This window comes from Mus caroli, chromosome 2, assembly GCF_900094665.2.
Source record: "Mus caroli chromosome 2, CAROLI_EIJ_v1.1, whole genome shotgun sequence".
NCBI classification, from domain to species: Eukaryota; Metazoa; Chordata; class Mammalia; order Rodentia; family Muridae; genus Mus; species Mus caroli.
In genome coordinates, this window is record NC_034571.1 from 171,103,759 (window position 1) to 171,128,750 (window position 24,992).

Consider the following 24,992-nt stretch of genomic DNA (forward strand, 5'->3'; position numbering starts at 1 on the left):
CTCAATCCTTGCCATAGCTGCCCACACACCAGCTCCTGCTGGGTCCCTTGGTAGTACAAATGTGGTTGGAAGGAAGTGGTCACAGAGGCTAACTCAGAGCCTTAAGTATGTATCCTTGTCTCTGGGTCCAGGTCTGTCAGGTAAGCTGTGTGGTTCATCTGGAGGCCCCACTTCTTCCCTTATCTCTATCAGACAATAAGTGAACAAGCTTTGACTGTAAGGAAAGTACAGTGCAAGGCAGAGAATGCCTTGTCCTGCTGGACCTTTTACCTCACCCTCAGATACCTTGGGGAGACTGCCTCAACAGAGCCCACCCAAGGTACATTCTGCCACACGATCATTTTCTAAAACTTTATTTATTTTATAAAATGTGTAAACTGATTATTTTTATTTTTAAACTCAAAATAAGTTAATGTGTTGTCCCTGCAATTCCAGACCAGGAGACAGAAGGCTGGGTAGAAATATGAGTAGCTCGGACAGGGAACTAACCCACAGTGGCTGCCTCCTCATCATCACTGCCATCAGGGACTGCATCTGTCCCAAAGTAGCGATCACCAAAGTTCCCTGAAACAAGAAATGGCTTTGTGTGACTGGGTCCCCCTGGGTCATCAGCCATGCTCCCTGGGCTACAATGGACTCACCAATGCCTGGGATGATACGGAAAAGGTCATTGACACGCTTGTCCACAGCTGTGGTGATGATTCTCACGCGTGGGAAAGCGTAGGCCACAGAGTGCACACCCATCTCTGCCATGAGCAGGGACAGCAAAAAGATCTTGTCCTCAGGCACATCATGGTCCTGTGCGACATGGGGACAGGATAAGTCCCAACGCCAAGGGAATCTGCCGGCCGTCCATCCAGGTCTACTTACCAGGAGTACACGTACAGCCATCATGGCCGCAGCACCTGTGGATACTGTGCAGTCCATCAGGATCACATGATCATCACTGATATCCTTGGGAAGCCTCAGGTAATGGAGCTACAGTTGATAGTAAGGGCAGAGTAGTAAGGGCAGAGTAGGGCTCCCACATCAATTTTCTGGTCCCCCTCCCCGTGTTGGTCATTACTGTGAACCCCCAGCCCTCCCGGCTGGACACCTCAGGCTCCCCTGTGAGCTGGTTGGTCTGGATGAGGATAGTGCCGATGCGCACATCCTTGCACACGGCACGCAGTGCAGGCTCCATGGTTTCTCCTGCACGCAGAATCGACACGCCAGTGATCTAGTGGGGAAGGGAGGCTCAGTAAGCTGCAAGCTGGATGCCTCTATCCCAGAGCCTCTTACCCACGCAGCTACTGATAGCTCATCCCTATCTATCCATGGGCACCTGTTTTCCAGCGTAGCACTTTCCCACGTAGTCCTGCCCCTGTGGAGTCTGTACAGTGCAGTCCTGTATGGTGAGTTGGGGTGTCTGTGAACAGCCAGAGCCTAGTCCCCCTCCCTCATCATTAGCCCACACGTGGAAGAGTGGGACACCTTCTACCCATTTCCCTACAAACCCACACCTGAAAGGGTAGGAAGGACAGTGCATGTTCAATAAGCAGCCGCATCAGTCTTTTGGAGTAGAAGATGAATTCATCCCGGCTAGTCTCCTTGTCCCTGGTGGTAGAACAAGCAGGCTTAGAAAAGGATGGGACAGAACCTGGGGATGGAGTGGATCAGGGTTAGGANTAGCACTCCACAGGCGGACTGTTACCTGATGATGGTGTGCATGCCTCGGACCTGNGGTGTACTCTTGAGGACACTCAGTGTCTGGGGGAGGGGATGGCACTGGTGAGCGGAGGCCAACGCGGCCCTAGGGATACAAATGTATTGGCATATCTTACCCAAAAGTCCCTTGATACTACAGAAAACAACTGAACATTACTGTGGGGGCCGGGGCATGTGCAGGGTGGGAGCTGTCTGCTGGCTATGGCTGACCCATGAAAGACGCCTTGGCACCTGAAATGTGACTGAAAAGTAAGATTGTTCGATTCTCAACATTAAACACAGACATCGGGGGTGGGGAGTGAGGCGTGAGGTGTCTCCTCTTAGGCTTAGATAAAGANAGGCCAGACACAGGGAAGAGAGCTTGCTGTGGGAACAGGTTTCAGCTCCAGATGGATCTCTTATCCCCAAGCAACAAGTAAGCCATAGGGTCAAGCTTCACTCAGGCCCATCCCCCAGCTAGTATGCAGTCCCTCTCAGGAGGGAGGGCAAAGCAGGGAGGGCTCAGTGCCAAAGGCTGCCCCACCAAAGANCTAAGCCAGGAAAGGGAAGGGGCACGGTAGAAGGAGGGAGGGCTGATTAGGGGGTTGAGGTAGGGACAGTGATCATGGAAGGGAGGGGTCATGGAAGCACCGGGTGCAGGAGCAGCGCAGGGTGCAGGGCAGCACACCGTGCAGCACAACCATAGCTTGCTCTGCTCACATATCCCAACGCAGCTTCCTCTGCTCGCCAGGTGAAGAGCGTGTTCAGGGAGGGGACAAGGCAGGAAACAGGTTTACAAAGTGGAAAAGAACAGAGAGAAAAACACTTAGTGGGGAGAGCAGCCAAGTCCCTACAGAAGGTGCCCTGTGGCTACCAACTGGCTAAAGACTTGAGGCAGGAGGCTGGCAGCAGTCTTGGCACTGACAGCCTTGGCACCTGAGGGTGGAGCACCACCCACACCCAGCTGCTTTTCCCTCCTGCTCACCAGTAGCTTCCTGGAGTTGAAGGAGACTGAGGTGGGCACTCACTAGTCACCACTTCCTTGGCTAGCCAGAAAATGGAAAGTGGAGCTGGCCATGTCTAGAAANTTTTCTCAGAATTGACACTTTAAAAGAGCCCTGGCACAGGTCTGTGGTACCCTGATCTTGGTGAGGTCAAGTGGAGACTCATGCAAGGACAGGAAGCAGGGCTATGAAGATGACCCTGGAGGCATTTTCAACACTGGCTCAGAACTCCTGGGTTATCCAGTAGGATCGTGAGGGCTTCCACAGTGGCTCCAATAGATCTTCCCAACTCTGAGGAAAGCCTGGGAGAAGGGTAGGAACTTGGTGCTGCCTATGGCTCCTGCCCAGGCCTTGATCAGCAGGATAGTGGTACAGCTCAGTCTATCCCTTCTTCTTTCTGCCGCACTGCCAGCATTACTTCTGCTTGAGGTGTGCTGTCGGTTGAAGACTAAGCTAGGACAGGGCAGGGCCTGGGTAGGCAGGGTGGAGAAGACAGAGCCAAGCCTTCACTCCCCACCTCTCAGAGTCAACTGAGCCTATGACCCATGGGATAGTTCAGCTTAAGATACAGCAGCCTAGATGTGGACACAGGCCTTATGATTGCAGGAACATATCAATGTGGTCCCTGCCTAGGAACATGCATGCCGGTGCTGGCCCAGGAGAACTGCTGTGCTCTCTGTGGCTGGAGCCCAAGATAGGCTGTATGGGGAAGGAGCCTCCATGAACATCTGGCCAGCACAAGTAATACATAAGCCTGGGAAAATTCTNTAATGTCTTTGTACCTTGGAGTTCGTATTTGCCACCAAGGGGAGCAGCAGCAGGCCTGAGCTATTCTACCCCGGGTAAGGACTGCCTGCCTGCTTGGCTAGGTGACCGCTGGCCCGGAGCTCTATGTAGATGTTGGAAATGCCTCCATCTGTGCAGACTGTTGTGGAGTCTTACCTGACGCTGAGTTCGCGCTGTGGCAGCAACACAGGGAGACATAAGGGAATGGGTGACGCATCAGTGACCAGGCCAAGCAGCCAGGCTACCCCCACCCCCAGTGATGGACACTCCTCAGCCCCATGTGGAGATGGCTCAGGGTCTGCAAACTGCAAGAGGAGGCAAGCTTCTAAGGACCTCAAACGTGGGGGTCAGGTGGCCTGGGACCTGTGAGTCTGGGCCTGTAGTAGTAGTAGTGACCCCAGAACCCAGCCATAAACCATGTAATGTGGGACCTATAGTGTGAAAATGTCCCTTGTACAGTGACCCACTAAGAAAGAGAANACATAGGACTCAGTGCTGAAACCCATAATCCTATACCAATGGATAGTGGGTCACCCTTGTTACTACNACAGGGTTGGGAGGGACAGGAGTGTAGCCTTCCAAGCATGGCCGAGTCCCCTTGCCTATTGCAGAGGGCTNGGCCAGATAATAAGCTTAGGGAGCAGGCTCAGGACACTTGAGTGTCAGTACCTGCAGCGGACAGAGAACGTGTGGGGGTAGGGTAAGCAAGCTTCTGTTGGGAGACAACAGACAGGGACTTTGAGTGCTACCTGGCTAACTAACCTCTTCCAGCTGGCTGTGAACATGCTGCACAATCAGGTCAATGGCTACTGTGTTCCCNCTCCCTGGAGGGGGAAAAGATAACTCAGAAGCCTGGAAGCCCTTCTGCCCCACTGGCAGNAAAACAAGGGCTGGCAGGCTCACCTCTGGGCACCACAATATCTGCCAGGCGCATGGTAGGCTGGATATACTGATCAAATGCAGGTTTCACAAACTTGTTGTACTGCTTAATGACACCCTCAATGTCCCGGCCTCGCTCGCTGATGTCCCTGCGCAGCCGCCGAACCAGTCGGATATCAGAGTCTGTGTCCACAAAGATCTTCATGTCCAGGAGCTGGATGTGGGATGAGAAGCCAGTGCACGGGGCTGAGGCAGGCACCAGGGGTACTATCAAACAGAAGCCAGGATCGATACAGCCAGAGTGGCAACATGGTCAGCTCATGGGCTATGGGCCATGATCCTTGGGGCTAGCTCCCCCNCAAGGCATCCATTGGTTTAATTGTCAGTGCATGTAGGAAGCATTCATAGGAAGTGTTCATTGGGATGCATGTGTAGGTATGGGATACTACTAGTCAGGGGCACAACTGACAAGTCAGGCAGGGATGGTACTTGGCAGTGTGATGTANATATGACTTCACTTGTTATACCTCCCATGAACACTGGGGGAGTGGGGCTTTGTGAGCTCTGGGTATGGTCTCCTGCAGTCAGCATGGGATAGGTGGTCCTGAGGAGCCATCTAGAGATTGGAGCTGCCACATGGAGATGGTAAGAGTCCTCTTGGCCTGGACCAGAGTCACATTCAAGTATATCCTGGAGGTCTTGCAGCAAAGTCCCTTAAACTCCCTGGCTTTAAGTCCTTGTTTGTTCTTTAGCAAGGAAAAAATATCAAGAACAGGGGAGGGGCTGGTGAGATGGCTCAGTGGGTAAGAGCACCCGACTGCTCTTCCGAAGGTCCAGAGTTCTAATCCCAGCAACCACATGGTGGCTCACAACCATCTGTAACGAGATCTGACTCTCTCTTCTAGAGTGTATGAAGACAGCTACAGTGTACTTACATGTAATAAATAAATAAATCTTTAAAAAAAAAAAAAAAAAGCAGGGGAGATAGAAGTACAGCTCCCTCCCTGCAGGTAGGAGAGGAGACCACTGTCCCCAGAAGCCACACCCACTGTAGTAGTCAGCTAATGGTAAAGAACAGCTGTAAATGCCTAGTATACACCAGGTGGGGTGCATCCAGAACTGCCCAATAGGGAGAAATCTCAAATCACAGAGGCTGTGGGGATGGGGCAGCGTATTACTAAGAGAATGTTTATGGGGATGCTTGTGTGGGTGCTCCCGGTAAGCTCTCACCTCCAGCAGTGTCTTATCAGCAAAGGCCATGATACCCTCAAAGATGATGACATTCGCCCCATACAGTGTTTTCTGNAAAGGAACCCAGAGAGTTTTAATGTCCAGNNCAGACCCCTGCAACCTCTCCCCCACACCATGGACCTACCCAGTCCTTTTTCCGGCTATGGGTAGTGAAATCATAGATGGGTACTTGGACGCTCCTGCCCTGCTTTAGCTTCTTAAGGGTGGAAATGATGAGATCAAAGTCAAAGGCATCAGGGTGGTCAAAGTTGAAATTGTTACAGGCAGCCTGTTCCTGCTGCTGCTGCGTCAGAACCTGCGGGTAGAGGGGCATGATGAAGCCTGCTGCTGACCACAGGCCTACGTTTGTAGAGGCAAAGCAGTCACAGGGAGGAGATGCTCTGGGGGTAGATGAGCAGGGCCTCACCTTATAGAAGGAGTCCATGGACAACAGGACCACCCAGGGCACATCTAGCGCCTCAATGATCATTCTGGCCACAGTGGTCTTCCCAGATGCACTGCCACCTCCTAAGCCTGTGGAGTGGAAGGGTACCTTGCAAACTGTTGCAGTTGGGCTGGCCATGCAGACAGATCCCCAAGGTGCCTTCCCATACCACTCTCACCAATGGCAAAGGCCTCCTTGGACTGTGTACCATGTTCATTGTACCATGGTGGCCGCCCAGCTGTGTAGATGGTACGTTTGCTTGTGCGAAGCAGGGGTGGCTCTGACTTGCACTGGCTGGTGGTGCGCTTCCGGGGTGAGCGCCCAGTACCCACTGGTGGGAGAAGTCTGTCCAAGGTCCCTGCATTGCTGCTGTAAAGAGGAATGTGCTTAGCCTCAGTCAACAGTTTTCAACCTCTCTGGTCAGACCAAAGTGGGACAGGCACAATATAGGCTCAACTGGGGAGAGTGTGTCCAAGAAACCTGCCTTTACCTGTTCCATGGGGTTAACTGGGGCACAAGATCTCAGACTGTTCACACAGCAAGAACAAGGGACAGCAATTAATGGCAAGATGGCAGGAGGACACAGGAGGATGTGCTGTGTCCAGCACAGCACACTCCTTAGGTAGTCCAGCCACCGCTGCCCTACCCCTGGTTGTCCCAGGAGGTGAAAGTGCAGTATACGGGCCACATGCCAGTAGAAAGATGTATGTTTTGGGGGACTCTCTGGCTTGATACCCTGTCAAGCAATGTAAGATAGAAAGCAATAAGGGGCTGGGCAGTGGTGGCACATGCCTTTAATCCCAGCACTTGGGAGGCAGAGGCAGGTGGATTTCTGAGTTCGAGGACAGCCTGGTCTACAGAGTGAGTTCCAGGACAGCCAGGGCTATACAGAGAAACCCTGTCTCGAAAAAAATGGAAAAAAAAAAAAGGCAATAAGGAAGGCTGGAATCCTATGAAGAATTTACTTCTTCTCAGTATGACCCCTCCTGTCTTGGCAATGTGTGTATGTGCACACACACATGTGCATGTGGTAGTGGTTTAAGATNATGACATGAGACCAAAAGAGGATATAAGAGGGAAATTTAACCCAAGAAGGTCAAATCAGATCTGTACCTGTGCACACTTANAGCCTACCACTCATGCTAGTGGGCACTCAGAACCATGCTGACATTTCAGTGGGTCTGCATTCCTAAAGGGGTGCCATTTCCAGCCATAGCCTTCAAATCTGAGAATGAGCAACTTCTACCGAAGTTCAATGTTCTGCGTCATCTTCCTATTACCTGCTGTTTGTCTGAGGTACACCCTGATGCAAAAGTGCTAAGAGAATGAGACTTAATGCTTAATAGAGGCAATTTCTGAAAGAAAACCGCTTGAAAAGAAGCCTGGGCAGATCACATCATCCTAGTCTCAGCTTTCAAACTTCTCAAGAAGCTCTCAGGTCAGTGTCCTAGCAAGCTACGGCTCACCTGTGTAGGATTAAATTGAACTGTAGCCACTGACTGTACAGGACAGTGTTTAGTGGGTAGGAGGGGGTGCCTATAGAAATGGCAGGTGGACATGCCAGGCTAGCTCTGTGTGGAATGCCCCTACAGTGGCTGGTATAGTCTACAGTACCACAAACAAACAAACAAACAAACAAACCACTGTATGGAATAAAAGGTTAGCCTGAGGTGAATGAGGTAGACTGGTCGGCCCAGACTGGAACACGTATCCCCAGGGCACTCTTGGGTAAGAAAAGTACACTATGCTGACATATGGTTTAGTTTACATAAAAGCCAGTAGATGAAGGATGCTCACTTAGGGACTGAGGACATAGCTTAGAAAACAAATCTAGGGTCTGATCTCCAGTTAACCCCAAANGATGCTCACCCAGATGCCCATTCACGCCAGTGTCTGTGAGAAAGGAATGCATTCAAAAAACCTGAAAGCAAACATGCCAGTATAAGAATCATAATTTCCCTGGAGACTACAATTTGGGACAGGAAACTGTCACATTTGGATATTTTACAAGTATAGGCTCTCTTATCAAAATGGAAGCTGGGCTTTGGTCTTATCTGGAAGCTCTGTTTCTTGCCATGTTCTTGCTGCTGCCTCATAGCTCTCCATATCCTAGTTTCCAGGGCTGATGTATCAGGATATGGCTCAAGACAAACTTTCTGCCTCTGGGATGGCCCAGTTTGGGAACAATGATGGTCTCAGCTGGATAACCCTTCCTATTAGCAGGAAGAGTGTGGGTGTGTGCCCGTGAGTAGGGGAAGGCATTGGAAAGACTGCCTAACATGTGACTGGTCATACCGGCAGCTCTGAAGGATGTAGTGTATGACAACACAAGTGGGTATCATGAAAAGAANCCATCTGTATCCAACCAAGAAAACACACAGAATTCACCCTTGGGGACAGAGACAATAAGCCTGCTTGTTTCTACATCATTCATCTTTACCAGAGCTCAGAGCGTGAGCATTGGGAATAATTAGTCACTCTATTAAGTTCAGCCTCACTGCCACTGCTCTGGAGACAAGTGCAGGAGCTGAGAGCATGAGCTTGGCATAAATAAGCTGAGTGCTGAGATCTGAGTCTGCCAGTCAGGGGTCTGAAGAACAGATAGCATGTGAGGGACACAGGTCAAGAAATGATAGGCTGCCTGAGGGATGTTACCTGCATCTCAACTCAAGCTTGCCTGAATGGCTCAGTCAAACACACACAGAAAGGTCCCCAGATCCCTGGGCAGAGGGTAGGTAGTTGCTCACCTGGGTATACTAATCTGTCTACAGTAAACAAATGGATCTGTGAAGCTTATCCACTGGGCTACCCTTTCCATCAGGCAAAAGCTAGACACACACTCCCCCCGCCCCCATTAGAGGGAGAACCAGAGACTTCCCAGGGTTTCAGACTGGGTCTTGCCTTGGTCCCTAGAGGCAGCATGACCACAATACACAGGGTAGTTCTAGGAGGCCACGGTAAACAAAGAATAATCAAACAAACAAAAGCAAAACAACAACAAAAACAAATTCAGGACATCTGTCTTCCCACTGAGCCTCTTCTTCCTCTCCCCAGGGAATGCTTTTGGGGGGAAACTACTCCAATGTAGAACATCTGACTTGGAAGAGGGCAGAGCAACCTGATAAAGCTCCTAGCCACCAATGGTAAAAACAAGTGCACACAAAGCTAAGACACACTCCGACAGAAACTGGACAGATGACCCGACAGGCAGGGGCTGTTTTCCCGATCCCCCTGATTCTCACAGTAGCAGCTTCTCTGGGAGAATTTTACTTCCCTATCAGTGACTCTTTCCCAGCTCCGTGAAGATTCCTCCCAAAGCATGTGCTGCTGATGGGAAGAGTGCCCAGTTGCAAATAGATCAGGGAGGACTTTGCCAGAAATCTGCCTCACCCTGACTGGGCTATCAGGCTGTGTCTGTACCAAGCCCAACTCCCCTGCCCTCCCCAAAGTTAACAGCTATCTCCTACAGCCAGAAATAAGGCAGCACCCATTTCTCACAAAAGGTGCCCCTTGATGGGAAAGTTGCACAAAATACTTCATTTCTTATCTACAGACAAAGGGGCTTCTGGCCACAATGACGACTTCATCTGTACGAACAGTATTAAAGAGCCACAGTGAATGCAAGATGCTATCAGAACCCACAGCCCCAAGCCAGCGCCAGCCACATCTGCAGCCGAAAGAGCTCCCAGGAGCACCTGCCAGCTTGTTTGTTTTCAGATATCCATGGACACACATCACACACAAGTCAGATGTGGTCAGTTCCATTGGGAAGTGGGGTTTTCATCAGCAGGGACTCTGCGGCAACTCACCTGCTTTCTGCTCCAAGAGTCCAGCACCCTGAGATCCTGATGCCAGGGTAAGCTGGGGGACTGCTCATAGCCAAAGATGCAGGTAAGCACAGAGGGCTCAGAGGTGGATGTCCCTGGACAGTGGGATGACCCAGGTATGTGTGGTATAGGTTCTAGCAGTTAGAGTATCACTACCTCTTAGAATTACAGTTGTCTCTAAAGACAGNTTGGGAGTTCTAGCCACCTGAACTGGTCTTCCATGGGTGGAATCACTCCTATAGGCAGCCCAGTTGAAGAGCTAGGTGGGGTTGGACCCCTACCTTGCAGAAGTAGGTTGCTATATACAGGGAATGGGGCACAGCAACTACGAGGCCCCGGGAGCCCTACTGCACTAAGGAAATACACTCAATGCTAGTCTCAGAGGCTAAGGCCACACACACACACATAAGAGGATCACCCAGTCAGGGCTCATGCCCAGATATTAATAGTACTGACTCTGGCCTGCACAATCCCCAGGCCAGTTGCTGTGAGTGTACTTCAGTGTTAGCTGCTTGCACATTGACCTGGACTTGCTGGGAACCACAAGTACCTCTCCCCAAATTTTCTGGAAGAAACACAGTTCTACCTCCCAATGCATACACAGCACGACAAGGAAATCTGAGGCCCCACCAGGCCAGGTGATCTGAATGTCAGTGCTGAGCTGGGTGCCCCTCCCCTAGCCCCAAGGTGCCTCCTACAAGGATAAACAAATCTGAAATTCTACCCTAGCACATCCAAGAATAACTGTTCCACCCCACCTCACACGGGCTCCAGCAAGCCCGATGGCCACCTTGGCCTCATCAGTCAGCAGGGGACACAGCAACCTCCCTGCCCACAGCATGGAAAGGGAAGATCAGGTCCCAGCCTCAGCTGAAATCCCTTTATTGACTTAAGATCTAATCAGAGAGGTTTTGCTGGCTTTGGGGTTCTCATCAAGGGGTGGGCTGGCCTCATTGCAACCTCATCCTACCTGGCTGGCCTACAGCACTAAGTCTGGCAGGGCTCAGAGAAGGAAGCTTCCAAGTGGACTTCATGCATCTGAAAAGGAGCCACTCTGGGAGCTGCCTTGGAGGCAGCTCTTCTCACTACCTAGGTAACTTGTGGGTATGTCTACATCCCCAGACACCAGGAGCAGGAAGAGCCAATCTATGTTTGCATGTGCATGTATGTGTTTATAGTTTGTCTGTCCCTCTGACTCTACTCTTAGATATGGTTGGCTGGATATGCCCCAGGATTGCTCTGGGAGGCTAATATTGTTCTGGGCAGGGGTGCAGAGTTAAGGAGTCCTAGGGAATCAGTTCTCTAAGTTTGGCTGGCTAAGCACAACAGAGGATCCTGACATGTTCCGTGGGTACCCCAGCAGGTCAGGATCAGTGGGTAGCAAAAACGCCACAGGTCTGTGGNAAGCTAACATCGTGCTGGTCTCAAAAAGGGAAGGCTTACTTAATTCCAGATTTGTTACTGCTAACAGAATAGACCTGTCCCACCTATTGATTCACTAGACTTGGCTCCAAAATACCACACCCTGACCCNGGAACTTCATCTTTACCTAGGATACACCAGGCTACCTGGCTACTACACTCCTTAACTTCCATCTTTGAGGTTTTCTTCTTTCAGGGCTCCATTCTAGGCCTCAGGGCTGTCTGAGGTAGGTGGTGCTGGAAGCTGCTGCTCAGTTTTCATTTCCCCCTGGCTATCCCTTAGGTAACAGCTCTGTCATCTATGGCTCAAACGTCACTCACCAGGGAGTTGCTGCAGACCTGTATGTATCCTTATCAGAGAAATAGANGCTATTGAGAACCTAAGCCGGTGCCTCATGGATAAGGAAACTCCATGGAAGTTAGAGCTGCCCTGTAATTTGCATCCCCCATATCTTAGAAACCAGAATGAAAGGTCTACAGCAGAGACTGAAGAGAGGAAGGCTCATCACTTGGACCACCAAAGAACTAAGAAAGGTCTCAAGATCCCTCTGCTATGGTTAAATCTAGTCAAGCAACCCATCCCAGCAAGAGGCAGGAGGCGGTTCAGAGAGTCATCAAAGCCATTTTCACAAGGTAGACATAGGACTGGGGGAATTAAAGGTTTTCATGGCCTCACTTGCCAACCTGCCCCCCAAGGCTCTGGGTGAGTACCTATTAACTTCTCTCCANTCTCTAATCCCAAATCAATCTCCACTTTGCATATCGACATGAAAGCCAATGGCGGTGCCGGCTAAGGTCAGCCGACTCCAAGGAAAAAGCCTCAGGGGCAGGCAGATATGGAGCCAGGTGCTGGGAAAGGCAGTAGGAGAAACCTCAAGCTGGGCTTTACGTCTACCAGCGACTCCCTCCCCTACTGCTGCCAATGCCTGAGGCACCAGGGCAGTTTGTATCTTCTCAAGGTGTTTCCTCAGGAACCTTCNGAGGAGGTATTTGGCCACGGCCTCTTTGCTTCTGGTTAAATCGAGACACTGAACTAGAAAGCATCACAAAGTTTGACTCCTAGTCAGAATGTCTGGAGTGTGTGAACTAGCTGGGATTCATCTTATCCACTGCCAGCACCTCACGTTCTAAAGGCGTCCGGGGTTACAGCTTCTCCGGTGGTGCACTGTGGCCTGCAAAGCCGGAAGACATTTGGCCTTCAACTGGCTCATACAGACCGGAAGAGGTGCCACAAGCAGTTTCCAAGCATGGCCACTGCCCCCTGGCGGCCATGACCTAGAGTTGCTACAAGTGATGATCAGGCCAAGTGAAGACAAGGACCCTTAAGTCTCCTACTTCCTACAAGGACCCTTATCTCCCCTTCCATTCTCCTGAAAGCCTCGAAAGTCTNAAAGGCCCCAAACTCTCGGGCAGGTGGCGATCACCACCCCATCTTACATTCACAAGCACCACTGGCCGCCAGGTGCAACTTTGCGCTCAGTTTCGACNAACTCAGAAGATCGAACACGCCTACCGCCCAGCTGGGAGCCCAGAGCCAAGTGCGCACCCACTAGGGACAGAAACCCAGGCTAAAGAGGTCAAACAGGTTTCCACTCTCAGTGCCTCCAAAAGCTGGGGCTTGGGCCAGTTCCGCCTTCCGTCCGCTGGGGCCCTCCAGGTCGCCTGCCACCTCCCTCTCCCTGGCAAGGGGTGGCCGACACATAGCCCAGGAGGCCCCAAGGCGCTGGAGAGCCGCCGAAACCTGTCCATGATCCACAAGGCTGTGGAGATCAAGCTGCCCATCTATGGAGATGCCCGGAGCCGTCCCGGCTTTAGGAAGAGATGCAAGCCGTGCTCCGACCCCTCCCAAGAGGCAAGCGCGGCCCCTGCCTTATTCAGGCCCGCGCCTACCGGTCCTCGCACGCCGTTTCATTCTGCTCGGCCGAGCGGCCAGGCACATCTGGGGCCACAGCGGACTGCAGGGGCGAAGGGGCGGCGCTCATTGAGGCCGGCGGCGCAGCCATGGCGTNCCGAACCTGGCGGAGGCCGGGGAGGCGCACCAGGAGGCAGGCACGCTGCGGACTACAATCCCCACAAGGCCGTGCGGCAAGCCCCGAGAATGACCTTTGCCTCAATACAAACTCAGACGCACAAAATCCCTGGAAAAAAAAATCAATAAACATTTATTTGATACAGTGACTTTAATACATAGTTGATGGCCCACCACCGCACCACTCCGGGCCAGGGGATGAGGATGGGGACAGATGATCACAAGGCGGGCAGGACCAAAGCTCACCTCAAAACATCTTGCAAATAAAACACTTTGTAGATAGAATATATATGCATGTATATCTATGGTTACAAGTGATAGCCAGAAATGCACTTGTGTAATGAGAACTGCATTATAACCAAACCAAGGAACCCAAAGTTTAGGAGGCGCTGCAGTCAGGTATGTGGGGTGACCTGGGAAACCAGGTCTCCAGGGCAAGGGACCTGGGTTTCACCCAACAGGGGAACAGCTCTCCCTTCAGAACCACCATAGGGACAGGAAGGTCCCAAAGCCTCCAGGAGGCACCATCATCTGCCTGTGCAGGAACATAAAGTGCACCCTGGTTCTGCATGAAATGTCTGCCCTTGGCACTTCTGTTTTTTAGGGCAGGGCAAGCGCTGAGCCAGAGGTAGATCTGTAGAGACCCTGACTTTTGCATTTTGCCAAGGACCCAGGGTTGGTTTGGCCCTCTAAGTCTATGCCCACCCACCTTCTGTAGCTCTGCCATGATGGTCCNTCTTACTGAGGATCTGTGTAGGCTGGTGGTTACCTTTGGGCCATAGTAGGGAGGTGGGCAGACCGATGAGCCCTGCCACCATGGAAGAGCTTTACAGTCTAGCTTGCTACTTACCAGTCACCACAGGCTGGTACCTATCCAACTGCAGCTTTTGACAGCTGCCCCAAAACTGACCCCAAAGACTGAGTTAAAGTGCTAACATCAAGTTACCCAGAACAGCCGAGTCCCATAGCAAGGCTGTCTATGGGCTTTCTGGTACATCCTGGAAACTCAGCCCCCAGCAAACCCAGGTCCTACTTCTCCCTACAAGTGCCAAGTACCTGAGAGGCTGGGGTGGATGGTCACACCCCACAGAGGTGTTGTGAAAAGTGCACTTTGGCCCGCTTCCCTTCCACAGCTGCACACAACCACTCCAAAGCCCCAGCCTACCCTTTGACACTGGATCATACCCACCTCTGTAGCCACCTCTGACCATGGCAAAGTNTGTAGTAATTGGAGAGTCCATTCAACGCCTACAACACACCAGGCCATGGTTACCTTGCCCAGAGTCTGAGCCTTTCTAAATACATGTGTACAAGGACTTCACCCCAAATCTCCCTGGAGCTGGCCTTCTTGGAAACGCTCCCTGCTGAGGCTGGGGGGCAGGTGCTAGTNAGTACCACAGCAATACCTTCGGCACCAGGAAACCCTTAGCACCATGACATTAAGATTGTTGAGTTTTGTATAAAAAAAAAACCAGAATTTTTAAAAAAGGTTGCTACTTGTCACAGCAACAAGACTGGCATCAACAACATCCAGGAGACACACAGAGGCAAATATCAAAATTCACATCATCCAGGATCAGAAGCAGAGACCTCAGTCCACCCCTACCAACACTATAAAAAGCTCGTTCCAACCCCCTCCAGCCTTCTCCTGGTGTGGCTCACAGCAGGGTTGGGAGATGGGGATAGGGTTAGAAGGTAGAACCAGGAAGGAGGCCAGATCTCTCTTCCTGGCCTTGTCCAACCTGCAGACCCTGTTAGCCTCAGGGCCCCTAAAGAAAGGAGTGAGGCCCAGCCTAGAGTTGCTACACTGGCTGAGACCCCATCTTTCACTATCCTTCCATTTCTGTATTAAATGACTGACTGCCACAAGATCCCAAGGGCAGATAAAATAAAAAGGAAAAGGAGGCCTTCCACAGAACTTGGCTTATAGGCCCACCTAGCAGAGCAGACATTTGCAGTCTCTCCTAAGTACTACTCCTGAGCTANGCTCCTTCTGGCCAGCCTCTGCTTCACATGGCTGTGGCCCCAGGGAGGCACCCCTAAGGGCGCTAACCACATGATTAGAAACTAAAGGCTGGAGGTGAAACATCCTAGTCTGGGCCTCCCTGAAGGTAGAACACACAGAGCTCTTTCCTTGCCTGGAAGGTTACATACTCCACCATGATCACGCCAGTCAAGTGAGGAGAGGCCTGAAACACACAGGGATGACAGAGGAGGAAGCAGGCCCAGAGAGGTAGAGAACAGAAGCAAGGGGGTCAGAGGTGGATGCAAAAGGACAGATGAGTGGGTGGCTGTCAGGGCAGCATGGCAGTAGACAGGGTCTGTCCTGGGAGGTAGCTGGGAGTACTGGAGTTCCAGTGTTGGGTGGAGGCGAGGCCCAAGTTATGGCAGCCAGACTGCTCAGGTGCCTCATCAGTCCACAACTATGGGTCACCAGGAATGTCTGAGCCTTGAAAGAGTCAGATTGGGGATCCTACTGGGCCAGAGGAAGGTGGAAACTGGGACCATTTGACTGTTTAAGCACACTTCATGCCCCATGGTGCCAAGGCTCCTGCCAGGTCCATGAATGTCCTTGTAGGAACGGCTGGGTCCTCCAGCCTATTGCACTTTTGCTGCTGCCCTGGCACTCCCGGGGAGCCCCATCTAGCCTTGTTGAGGCAGCCTAAACAGGGGAAGGACCACTTTCAGGGAGAGCAGAGTGGTTTGCCAACCCTCTGGACAGATGGGGGTGTGTGTTGGAGGTGGAAGACCAGTCTAGAACTGGCTCCCCTAATCTGGACAATGCAGGGCATGATGGGTAGGCCCTGCCCACTAGGCTCACTTTTCAGGTGCCTTCCCAGCTCCAGCCTTCTTCCCAGTGGAGCTCCGGGACCCCCTGTCTCTGCCTCCTGGGGGCCAGTCATCCCTGTTAGGGGGGAGCTTAGATGCTGGCTCCTCGGAGGACCGTTCCTTGGGTTTACGGCCCCGCTTCTTTCCTCCTGACAGACTTTTCTTCTTCTCTTTCCTAGGCATCAAGGAGTCCTGGCTCTTGTGTTTGGAAGACGGGTCAGCTGAGGTCCGGAACCAATTCTAGGGCAAGAAAACTTGCAATAAAGACTGAGAACTTTGGTCTAAAGCTATAGATCTAACTCATTTTCTTTATTAAAAACAACCAACTAAACAAAAACCAACCAACCAANCAAACAAAAAATCCTTTTATTAATGTTTTCTTGGCATTCGTGACTGCATGTGTGTTCATACATGTGCATTCGGGGAGGTTTGGAGGCCAGGGAGCCTCCTGACATTGGTGCTGGGAAACAAACTCTGATTCTCTGGAAGAGCTAGAGGTACTCTTAATCACTGAATCCTTTTTCCCACCCATCAAAATTATTGTTTTGGCTGGGCATACAACCACTAGGAAGTGGCTGAAGACAGGGTTTTCCCTGCTAAGGCTGGTATCAAAACTGGGGCACCCCAGACTAGTCTTTTTTTTTTTTTTTTAAAAGATTAATCACCCCACACTCTTGACACTTCAGGGGAAGTGGACCCTATTTAGAGAAGAAAACAGCAGATTTCTCGGTTACACCGTCTCAGGCACTTGTTCTCTACTACCCATCCCTAAGGCCAGCCTCCAGCCCTGCAGGCCCAGGAGATGAGATGATAACTCCCATACCCTAAAAGGAGATGGACATGGCCCTCTTACCTCTCCGTGGGTCTTAAGGATGTGGTACTTCACGCCGCTCTCAGAGCTGAACTCTTTGGGACACAGCAAGCAGCGGTACTTCCCCACCAGGTGGTCCCCCTGCAATGCACAGTGGTCCAGTACCCACCTTCAGAAGATTCAAAGCACCCACATCTGGTCCAAGCCCTTATCCTGCTGCTAAAAGACTAAGATCAGCTGGAGAGAAGACAGCTGTACTCACTGTCTTCTAGGATGTATGTCAATGGTGCGTTTAGGGACTGAAACTACTCTGCAATAGGATTATTAAGCTACCCCTTCTACGGGAGTAGGAAATAAGAGGAGAACGGGATGAGGCAGGTACTGAATGATAGGACATAGTGTTTGGTGAATGTCCACAACCCAAGCCAAACGTGCTCTCTGCTCAGGTCAGGATGAACACTTACACCATGTAAGTCAAAAACACTCCAGGGCAGGACTTGGAACAGAGAGGGATTCTGGGCCACCTGTTGAGCACCTACTACTCTTTGGGTTATGTAGTGGTCAGGGTAGGTGATCTTACACTGATGCAGGTTAACCCTTGGCAAGAGAAAACTGGGTGCCCAGTGCCCTCCACTCCTGTAAGCCATGGTAATAATTCTAGAACTGACCTTGCTGCAGCTGGCAAGATGGGCCTTGAGGCCGGACACACTGGAGTAGATGGCTTCACAGCACTGCAGGCAGGAGACAGCTGTGGAGAAAGCCCTCCCACNACACTACACAAGGGGCATCCCACCTCAACCTCCTCAGAGCACTCTGGGCTTCTCTGAGGGCAGGTCTCTGAAGTCCTGGATTTTGGGCAGGGTTGGTAATATGGGTCCCCAGGTTGAAGTCCCCTTTGTTGACATGGTATTTATGTGAAGACCCTACAGAACCTCAGGGTCAAAGATAGGCTAATCACACTGAAGATGGTTACTTCTTAATAGGACATTCACTGTTTTAACCTCTACTGTTGCCTGAAGGCCCAANCCTAAGCCCTCTGTCCTGGAGCCCCAATGTCCCACCTCCCACTACCTGCTAGTCCCAGCTTACATCATTGGGACAGTTCACATGGCCCTTCTCCTTGACTTCGTTCTTCCATGCTTCCAGCAGCTGAGGGTTAAGTGTGGGGAGACCTGGCCGAGTGTAGTTGAGCTGCAAGACCAGGCACAGCACCAGGTAAGCTGCATGCTCAGGCCCATGCTCTGACAATGCAACGTGCTTCTGCAGTGGGCTCACTACCCCTTCACAGATAGGGTTAATAGATGGCCAAGGTCACAAAAACTGGGCTGCCATAGGGGAATCAAACCAGGTCTGTCCTGATCAGAGACCGAGAGGTTGGGGGAGCAATTAGGGAATGACCAAGGGTCAAGATTCTGGTGGGCCACTCACCCGTGCAGTCTCAGGCACAAGGTCATCCTTCATGCGTCGTTTGGTCCAGTCACGGGCCAGTTCATCCTCTGCAATCTCCTGTAGATGGAACACGGCAACCTGGGCCGATGTACGTCGGATGCGACCACTTGGGGTCCGTTCTACCCCAAGCAGGTCCTCAGCCTCAGGGATCTTGTCTGTGGGCTCCTCAGGAGGCTAGATGGTAAGGATAGGCAGAGGCCAGTATAAGCCAGTGTAAGAGAAGGATGATATCCAGAGACCAGGAGTTAGAGGTGGCATGAGTTGTACACCATGTGGTTTGGGAACTCAGAATGCAGCTGTAGACACCACAACAGAAACAGAACACAGGGGCACCAGGCCCCATCCTTCCTCCTAAGACTTAGATCACTAAAGGCATGGATTGCATCTATCAGGGAACACATGGACTTGAAAACACATGTAGGCCGGGCATGGTGGCACATGCTTTTAATCCCAGCAGGAGGCAGAGGCAGACGGATTTTTGAGTTCCAGGCCAGCCTGTTCTACAAAGTGAGTTCCAGGACAGTCAGGGTTACACAGAGAAACCCTGTCTCGAAATCCCCCCCCCCCAAAAAAAACCAACACATGTAGGGCACAATATAGTCTCTTAGAACAAGGACAAGGTAGATTGTAGGCCACTCACCGGGGCTGTGTGCTCTGAACGCACATGATAGTCATGGCCAGCCTTGGATCGGTAAGTCTTGCCACAGTGGGTACAGGGGAAGGAGGGACTGTCTACCTCACAGGGTGGCTTCCCACAGCGCCGCTGGTGGTATTGATAACCCATGAGGCTGGAGAAGGCGGCCCCACAGCCCTGGGGATCCAGGTCAGAAACCAGGTAAGAAATCAGCCAGGTTCCCAAGTCTTGAACACCCCCACATGGGCCAACACTGACCTCTTGGGGGCAGCGCAGCCTTCCCATCTGCTTCAGCACCTTTCGAAGCCTCTCCCGCTCCTCCTGTTCTCCCCCTTCAGAGGCCTCAGCATCCGTGGGCTGGAGACAGAGCAAGCCTCAGACCTGATGCCAGCCAGGAGTTAGGGCCATAGATCCAAAATCAGGCATAGAGGAGCAACAGTAGAGAGGTCAGCAGTCAGGGCTAGACAGGGAGCTGGTGGTCAGGCAGCATACCTTGGCACTGTGTTCAGCCATGGTGTGGTAGTTGAGGCCAGCCTTGGACTTGAATTGTTTTCGGCAGTGCTGACATTTGAGTGCTTCCTGCAACTGCAGTCATGGCCTAACTATGAGAAACCCATCTAGGCAAGGGATCCTCTCTCCCCAGTGCCCTTGGGGTAGAGAGACAGGAGGCTTACCTTGTGACATACTTCCATGTGCTTTTTGAGTCCCACGAGGGTCTTCCGGGTAACCACATTGCAGGTGGGGCAGACAGCCTCCCCCCGTTCATGGATGGCTCGCTGCCACTGCTCCTCAGGGCCACCTGTGAGGCAGGGCCAGGCCTCAGGCTTGTGGGGCTCCTGAATGCCCTGGACTCCAGGGGCATCCCCCATGCCTTTGCTACAGGATCCAGCCCACCATGGAGACCTGTCCTGGGTCCTGCCAGGCAGCCCCCACCTGGGGCTGGGTGGGCCACAGGAGTTGGTGCCTCCTTGCTGACAGTGACAGGGGTGGCCAGCACCTTCTTCCGCACTTCCTCAGAGCCTGATCCCTCTTGCTTCTTGGAGCGATGAACTCGAGCCTTGTCTTCAGCTTTGGCCAGGCCTGTGTGCACACACAGGATGGATAAGATATATGGGCCAACTACTGATTGATACCCTCAGTTCCAGAAGTGTTCAGCTAGCTGGGTTCTTACCTTTGAGCCCAAAGGTCCCTGAGATAGATGGCTGCTCCCCTGTGAATTTCTTCGGTGTTTTCTGTTTCCTTCCTGACTCAGGGGAGAGAAAATAAGTGCCAAGACCCTGGTCACACAGTCATTGAAAGGCCAGAGCCCATCATGGCCAGTCTCCCCGGGGCTCTTATCTTACTGTGCTTTGTGCGCTCAGGGTCTTCCTCGGGCTGGGACACTGGGCCTATAGGCCGCAGTGCCTCTTTGCCCATCAGGGGCCTGCTGCCGCTAGGATCTGTACTCAGTGGGAAGGTCACACTCTGGTCCATGCTGGATGGGCCATACGCTCCATTCTCTGGCCTTGCCTGCTTGGGCAGGATGGGGCAGGTGTCCAAACTGTCTGCAGCCCTGCAAGTGGCAGGCAAGGTGAGATCCAGGCAAACCTCACCCACTCCAGGCACAGCTGACAACTCACCATCTCAAATGACTTCCCATACCTTTTCTTACTGCTGTTCTTGCCTGTAGCACGAAGTGTTTTGTTCTCAGATTTGGACAGCAACACCATTTTGCAGGGTGGTATGTGTCTGCTGATGGCGATGGGCCTGCTGACCGGCACAGGCTTGCTGACCACAATGGGCCTGCTGACTGGTACTGGCTTGGTGAGTGGCACAGGTTTTGAAACTGTCACAAGCTTGGTAACTGGCATATGTTTGGTGAGTGGCACAGGTTTGGTGATTGGGATGGGCTTGGTGACTGGCACAGGCCTAGAGACTTGCATGGGCCTACTGACTGTGACAGGTTTGGTGACTGGTATAGGCCTACTGACTGTGACTGGCTTACTGATGCCAATGGGCTTGCTGACTCCCACTGGTTTGCCAACAGTAACAGGTTTGCTCACTCCGATGGGCTTGCTGACCCCAACAGGCCGGCTGATGGTGACCGGCCGGCTGACTGGGCCAGGCTTGGGGGCAGGTAGGGGGTGGTCCATGTGATTCCATATCCGGTGCTTCTCCAGCTGGGTCTTGGAGGTGAATGCGGCCTCGCAGAAGGGGCAAGGGAAGGCCAGCCTATCTGAGATAGCACCCTGGGCAGGGAGGGCAGGTGTGGGATGGGGCCCCGGGGGCCTCTGCCCAGATGCACCCCCAGGCCTCCTCTTCCCTGACCCACAGCCCCTTACCCCTTGGCACCGCTGATAGTGGTACTTGAGCCCATAGATGCTGGGGAACTCTAGCCAGCACCCTGAGTTTGGACACTTCACCCTTGAGTGTGCCTTGAATTCATCTTTCCACTGGTTCATCAGAGAGAGCTGGGCAGAGGAAAAGGCCAAGCTGCTGACCTGTAGCTACCCAGACTTAAAGCTCCCCCAAGCCAAATAAGCCCTTCAACCTCAAGAGCAGNCCAGGAATTCAAGCCATGCTGCAGACCTATGCTGATGACTATCACAGCCCACTGGGACTTTGTAACAGACACAAGGGCCTTAGGGTACATGCTCAAACAAATTGGCACAGGATGTATGGAGGGCTGCTAAGGGCATGGAAGTGGCCTTCACAGACTAAATAGAATGGACCCCACTCTAACCCTCAGGGAGCTCACAGGAATATCTCGGAGAGCTTGGTTCTCGGCTTTCGGCCTCCCTTTTTTCTTCCCTTCTGTCTTGTCACTGGCTGAGTTTCCGGGGTCAAAGCAGAGTGGGGCCTGGCTAGGCACTGTATGTCCACTGTGGACCACTGGCATCCCTATAGTACAGGAGACAGTAAGGCTCAGTGGCTGCCCAATATCACCGACCCCCAAGGGCGGCGGCCCAGACTGAGTCTTGGCTCACCCAGATAAAGGCCCAGCNGCTGGAGTTAACCCAGGACAAGACCCTGGCTACAATAAGGCTGACAATCTCCACCCCACAAAAGTCCTCAGGATACCCAAGGAGGTAACTCTACCACTGGCTATCTGCATCCTCTAGAACTGATTTCTGCCTTAGCTCCTCACCTAGCTTTGGTGGGTCCTGCAACAAGGGAAGTTGGGCCTCCTTCCGGCTGCCTCCCTTTCCAGGTCCACTTTTGCTGGATCCTTGAAGCCGACGGCCTCCTCCAACACAGAAGGACTCAGTCATCTCTGCAGAGTAAGTACACAGACCTATGAGACGAACAGGCTCAACCTAGGACTTTCACTGGGGTTATCCTAGAGNCCCTCAATATGTCTCTCTAGCCCTGACCTTCTATATTGATTACATCAATAAGCAAGTAATGGAAGCTTCTAACTTAGAGAAGGGGGTTTGCCCAGACAAGGTCTTTCTAAATAACCCAGAAGGCATGAGAAGTGTAGAAAGAGTCAAGACTCTTTTTTTTTTTTTGGTTTTTCTAGACAGGCTTTCTCTGTATAGCCCTGGCTGTCCTGGAACTCACTCTGTAGACCAGGCTGGCCTCGAACTCAGAAATCCGCCTGCCTCTGCCTCCCGAGTGCTAGGACTAAAGGCGTGCGCCACCACGCCCGGCGAGTCAAGACTCTTACTACATTTGACACCCTCATCTACAGCCTCATCTAGACACACAATACCAAAGGTTGCTGAGGATCAGCCTGTCTTCGGAGGGTCCGCAATTGAAGAAGACTGATAATATTCCTCATAGGGGACAATTAATACTAGTAATGGTTGCTGGCTCACAGGCAGCCACATCACCACACCTCAGGGATAACTTCTCCTCAGAGTCCTGGCCCCTACCATCCAGATACACAATACTAACCTACTCAGATAAGAGCCCTTGAAGACCTCTCTCTAGGCAAAGAAGCCAATATGGGTGCTGAAGGCCCATGTCCCCACCACATGCACTCATCCCCCTGGTTGGTAAAGTGAAGATCCACTAGAAATACACTTTGGTCCCATGCTGAGCCATCCTACCTGTCTGCTTTCTCAGCCTTCTGTGCAGACAGGGCCCCTCCACCCAGATGAACACACCACGTCAGCCCCTCAGCCACCACAGCCTAGACAGCCACCATTTCTTCCTATTTTCAATAGCTTCTAGGTTCCCTGCCTAGGAAGCCACTTCAGCTAAACAAGTTATAGTCAATACTGGCAAGCAGAGGCTATAGAGTATGCATGCTGCTGCCCTGGGGTTGGGCCTCTGGGGACTGTTCTGCTTGCAGCATCACATACCCTGAAAACCGAGGAAGGCTCTAAGCATAGCATGTTGAGGCCTCTCAGAGACACCCAAAGCCACAGAAGGGGGCGGTACCAAAGAGCAAGGTTCAAGCAGGTGAGCCCTCTCCTAACAGTTTTTGATCAACTCAAATCAGAGGGGATGTGTAGGGGCTGCGTTATCCAGGAGGTCTAAGGTCAATCACCGTCCACTGCAAAAGACAACACCCCCATCCTGGGCCTAGGGGAGGGGAGGGGGTCTGAAGTCAACTAAAGTTCTCTGGATGTCCTCGTTTTGCAGCTTCATAAGGAAATGAATTATCCAGAACCCCGATTACATTTGAGGTCCGGGTTATACGGCCTGCTGCAACCTTCTAGTCTTTCAGAGTTAGGGGTAAGGCCTGGCCGCCGGAGTAGGAAGAAAACCCCTCCTCCACCTGGGGTCCCTGCGATCTCCCTTGTAGCCTCCAGGGAGGAGGGCGCTGCGGCCGACGCAGGCCACTCCGCCCGGCCCCCGGCGAGCGCAGCCAAGAGGCGCACCTGGAGGCCCGTGGCCACCCACCTGTCACCTGAGGCCGGACGCGGGCTGCAGCCTGGCCCGGAAGCGCCGACCGCGGGGGGGCGAAGGCAGTGAACCAAAATGGCGACTTTTTCTGGAGGAGGAGGCGGGAGGACGGCGCCGACGCGGGGAGCGGGGCGCGGCGCGGGTCCGGGCGCGGCGGGGAGGCGGGCTGGGCACAGGGCTGGTGCGGGGCGCGGGTGGCGCCGGGGCCGCGGTAAAGCGGGCAGGGCCGGCGCTTACCTGCAGCGCCCAAGGGGTGCGGCCGGGCCAGGCCGGAGCCAGAGCCGGGCCGGGGCGCGGGGCGCGGGGCGCGGGGTCCGGGCGGCGCACACTCCGCGCCGTGCTGCGCACATGCGCGCTCCCGCCCCTCCTACCTTTGACAGTTTTACTGCGGGGGGGAGGGGGGCGAACTCTCGCGGTATTCACGCGGCCGCCGCTGCGGGGAAGGGGCCGGTGGGGCCGGTCCGCCGCTCCGGGCTGCGCGATCCGTAGCCCAGGTGGTCCTGGCCTCCAGGGCCGAGCGATCGGTCACGCGTGCCTTGGGCAAGAGTCGCTTTGTGGACAGTCCAGTAAACTGAGGCATGTCAGGAACTCTGGACACTACCGCAAATCCTGCCTGACGGATTAAGCAACCGGTGTGGTTGCGCTGGCTGAAGTAGATCCTATGAGGGGTTATGGGACATCCGTAGGATGTCAGGGCGCACCTCAGCCTCTATCTGTCCCTTAGGCCATCTTAGTCAATCTAGACACGAAGACCGATAGGCCTTATTGCGGTCACTGGCTATTGAATCAACTTCTCCCTTCTTTGTGAACAGTGTGGTCCTAGACCAACACCAGTATCTACCTTCTCTGGCCCCGAGCCTGGGCTGCTGGTGTAAGCTCTAAGGGGTGGGTGGGAGGATGACAGCTCAGCCCACACAACTTGGAAATAAATGAGGCAGAGAAATAAAACACCCCTTTGACAGACTAGGAAGGGCCAACTGGCTGATAAGGAGGTAGAGTGCAAAGCCAGGGGCTCCACAGGAGCACTCAATAGGGAAGGGAAAAATTCAGCTTTCATTTGAGTCATAATACTGTTATCTGTCCTCAGCCATGCCCACTGTTTTGTTTGTTTTGTTTTTTTTTTTTT

The 24,992-nt window shown here is 52.7% G+C and overlaps 2 protein-coding genes and 1 long non-coding RNA gene across 14 annotated transcripts; 1 reads left to right on the forward strand and 2 right to left on the reverse strand.

The window, feature by feature from the left end:
• Positions 1–340: 340 nt before the first annotated feature.
• On the reverse strand, positions 341–13,344 carry Uckl1 (uridine-cytidine kinase 1 like 1). Of its 6 annotated transcripts, none has more exons than XM_029472657.1 (15): positions 13,169–13,344; positions 6,209–6,396; positions 6,013–6,119; positions 5,731–5,901; positions 5,586–5,657; positions 4,380–4,569; positions 4,239–4,300; positions 2,407–2,426; positions 1,694–1,792; positions 1,503–1,596; positions 1,325–1,387; positions 1,097–1,219; positions 871–978; positions 642–798; positions 341–564 (listed from the first exon to the last, which is right to left on the reverse strand). In XM_029472657.1, exons 1-15 carry the CDS (start codon positions 13,279–13,281, stop codon positions 485–487), a joined length of 1,647 nt encoding a protein of 548 aa, XP_029328517.1. In that variant the 5' UTR covers positions 13,282–13,344; the 3' UTR covers positions 341–484. The 6 variants fall into 6 exon arrangements, with proteins under 6 accessions (XP_029328517.1, XP_021012775.1, XP_029328513.1 ...); XM_021157116.2 differs by lacking the exon at positions 2,407–2,426 and adding an exon at positions 3,633–3,649; XM_029472653.1 differs by having other exon boundaries at positions 6,209–6,399.
• LOC110290555 lies at positions 9,542–16,418 on the forward strand. The gene is made up of 3 exons (XR_002377455.2): positions 9,542–9,921; positions 11,736–11,911; positions 16,316–16,418. It is a non-coding gene; the product is annotated as an uncharacterized LOC110290555 (long non-coding RNA).
• On the reverse strand, positions 13,416–24,156 carry Znf512b (zinc finger protein 512B). Of its 7 annotated transcripts, none has more exons than XM_029472622.1 (17): positions 23,864–24,028; positions 22,158–22,283; positions 21,768–21,910; positions 21,352–21,480; positions 20,672–21,258; positions 20,374–20,582; positions 20,202–20,273; positions 19,934–20,110; positions 19,705–19,829; positions 19,523–19,615; positions 19,289–19,387; positions 19,037–19,207; positions 18,376–18,570; positions 18,037–18,138; positions 17,616–17,678; positions 16,990–17,088; positions 13,416–16,376 (listed from the first exon to the last, which is right to left on the reverse strand). In XM_029472622.1, the coding sequence occupies exons 2-17, from the start codon at positions 22,279–22,281 to the stop codon at positions 16,125–16,127; spliced, it is 2,640 nt and encodes an 879-aa protein (XP_029328482.1). In that variant the 5' UTR covers positions 22,282–22,283; positions 23,864–24,028; the 3' UTR covers positions 13,416–16,124. The 7 variants fall into 7 exon arrangements, with proteins under 7 accessions (XP_029328482.1, XP_021012770.1, XP_029328469.1 ...); XM_021157111.2 differs by having other exon boundaries at positions 19,964–20,110; positions 23,864–24,027; XM_029472609.1 differs by lacking the exon at positions 23,864–24,028 and adding an exon at positions 24,104–24,156 and having other exon boundaries at positions 20,672–21,480.
• Between the last annotated feature and the right edge of the window lie 836 nt (positions 24,157–24,992).

Excerpts from the sequence above, each read along its gene's own strand:
- Znf512b (XM_029472609.1), bottom strand. The coding sequence starts at position 22,281 with ATGACTGAGTCCTTCTGTGTTGGAGGAGGCCGTCGGCTTCAAGGATCC. Across the intron at positions 21,911-22,157 it reads GCAGGACCCACCAAAGCTAG|GGATGCCAGTGGTCCACAGT; the intron begins GTGAGGAGCTAA and ends CCTGTACTATAG. Across the intron at positions 19,208-19,288 it reads GGCTGCGCTGCCCCCAAGAG|GGCTGTGGGGCCGCCTTCTC; the intron begins GTCAGTGTTGGC and ends CTGGATCCCCAG.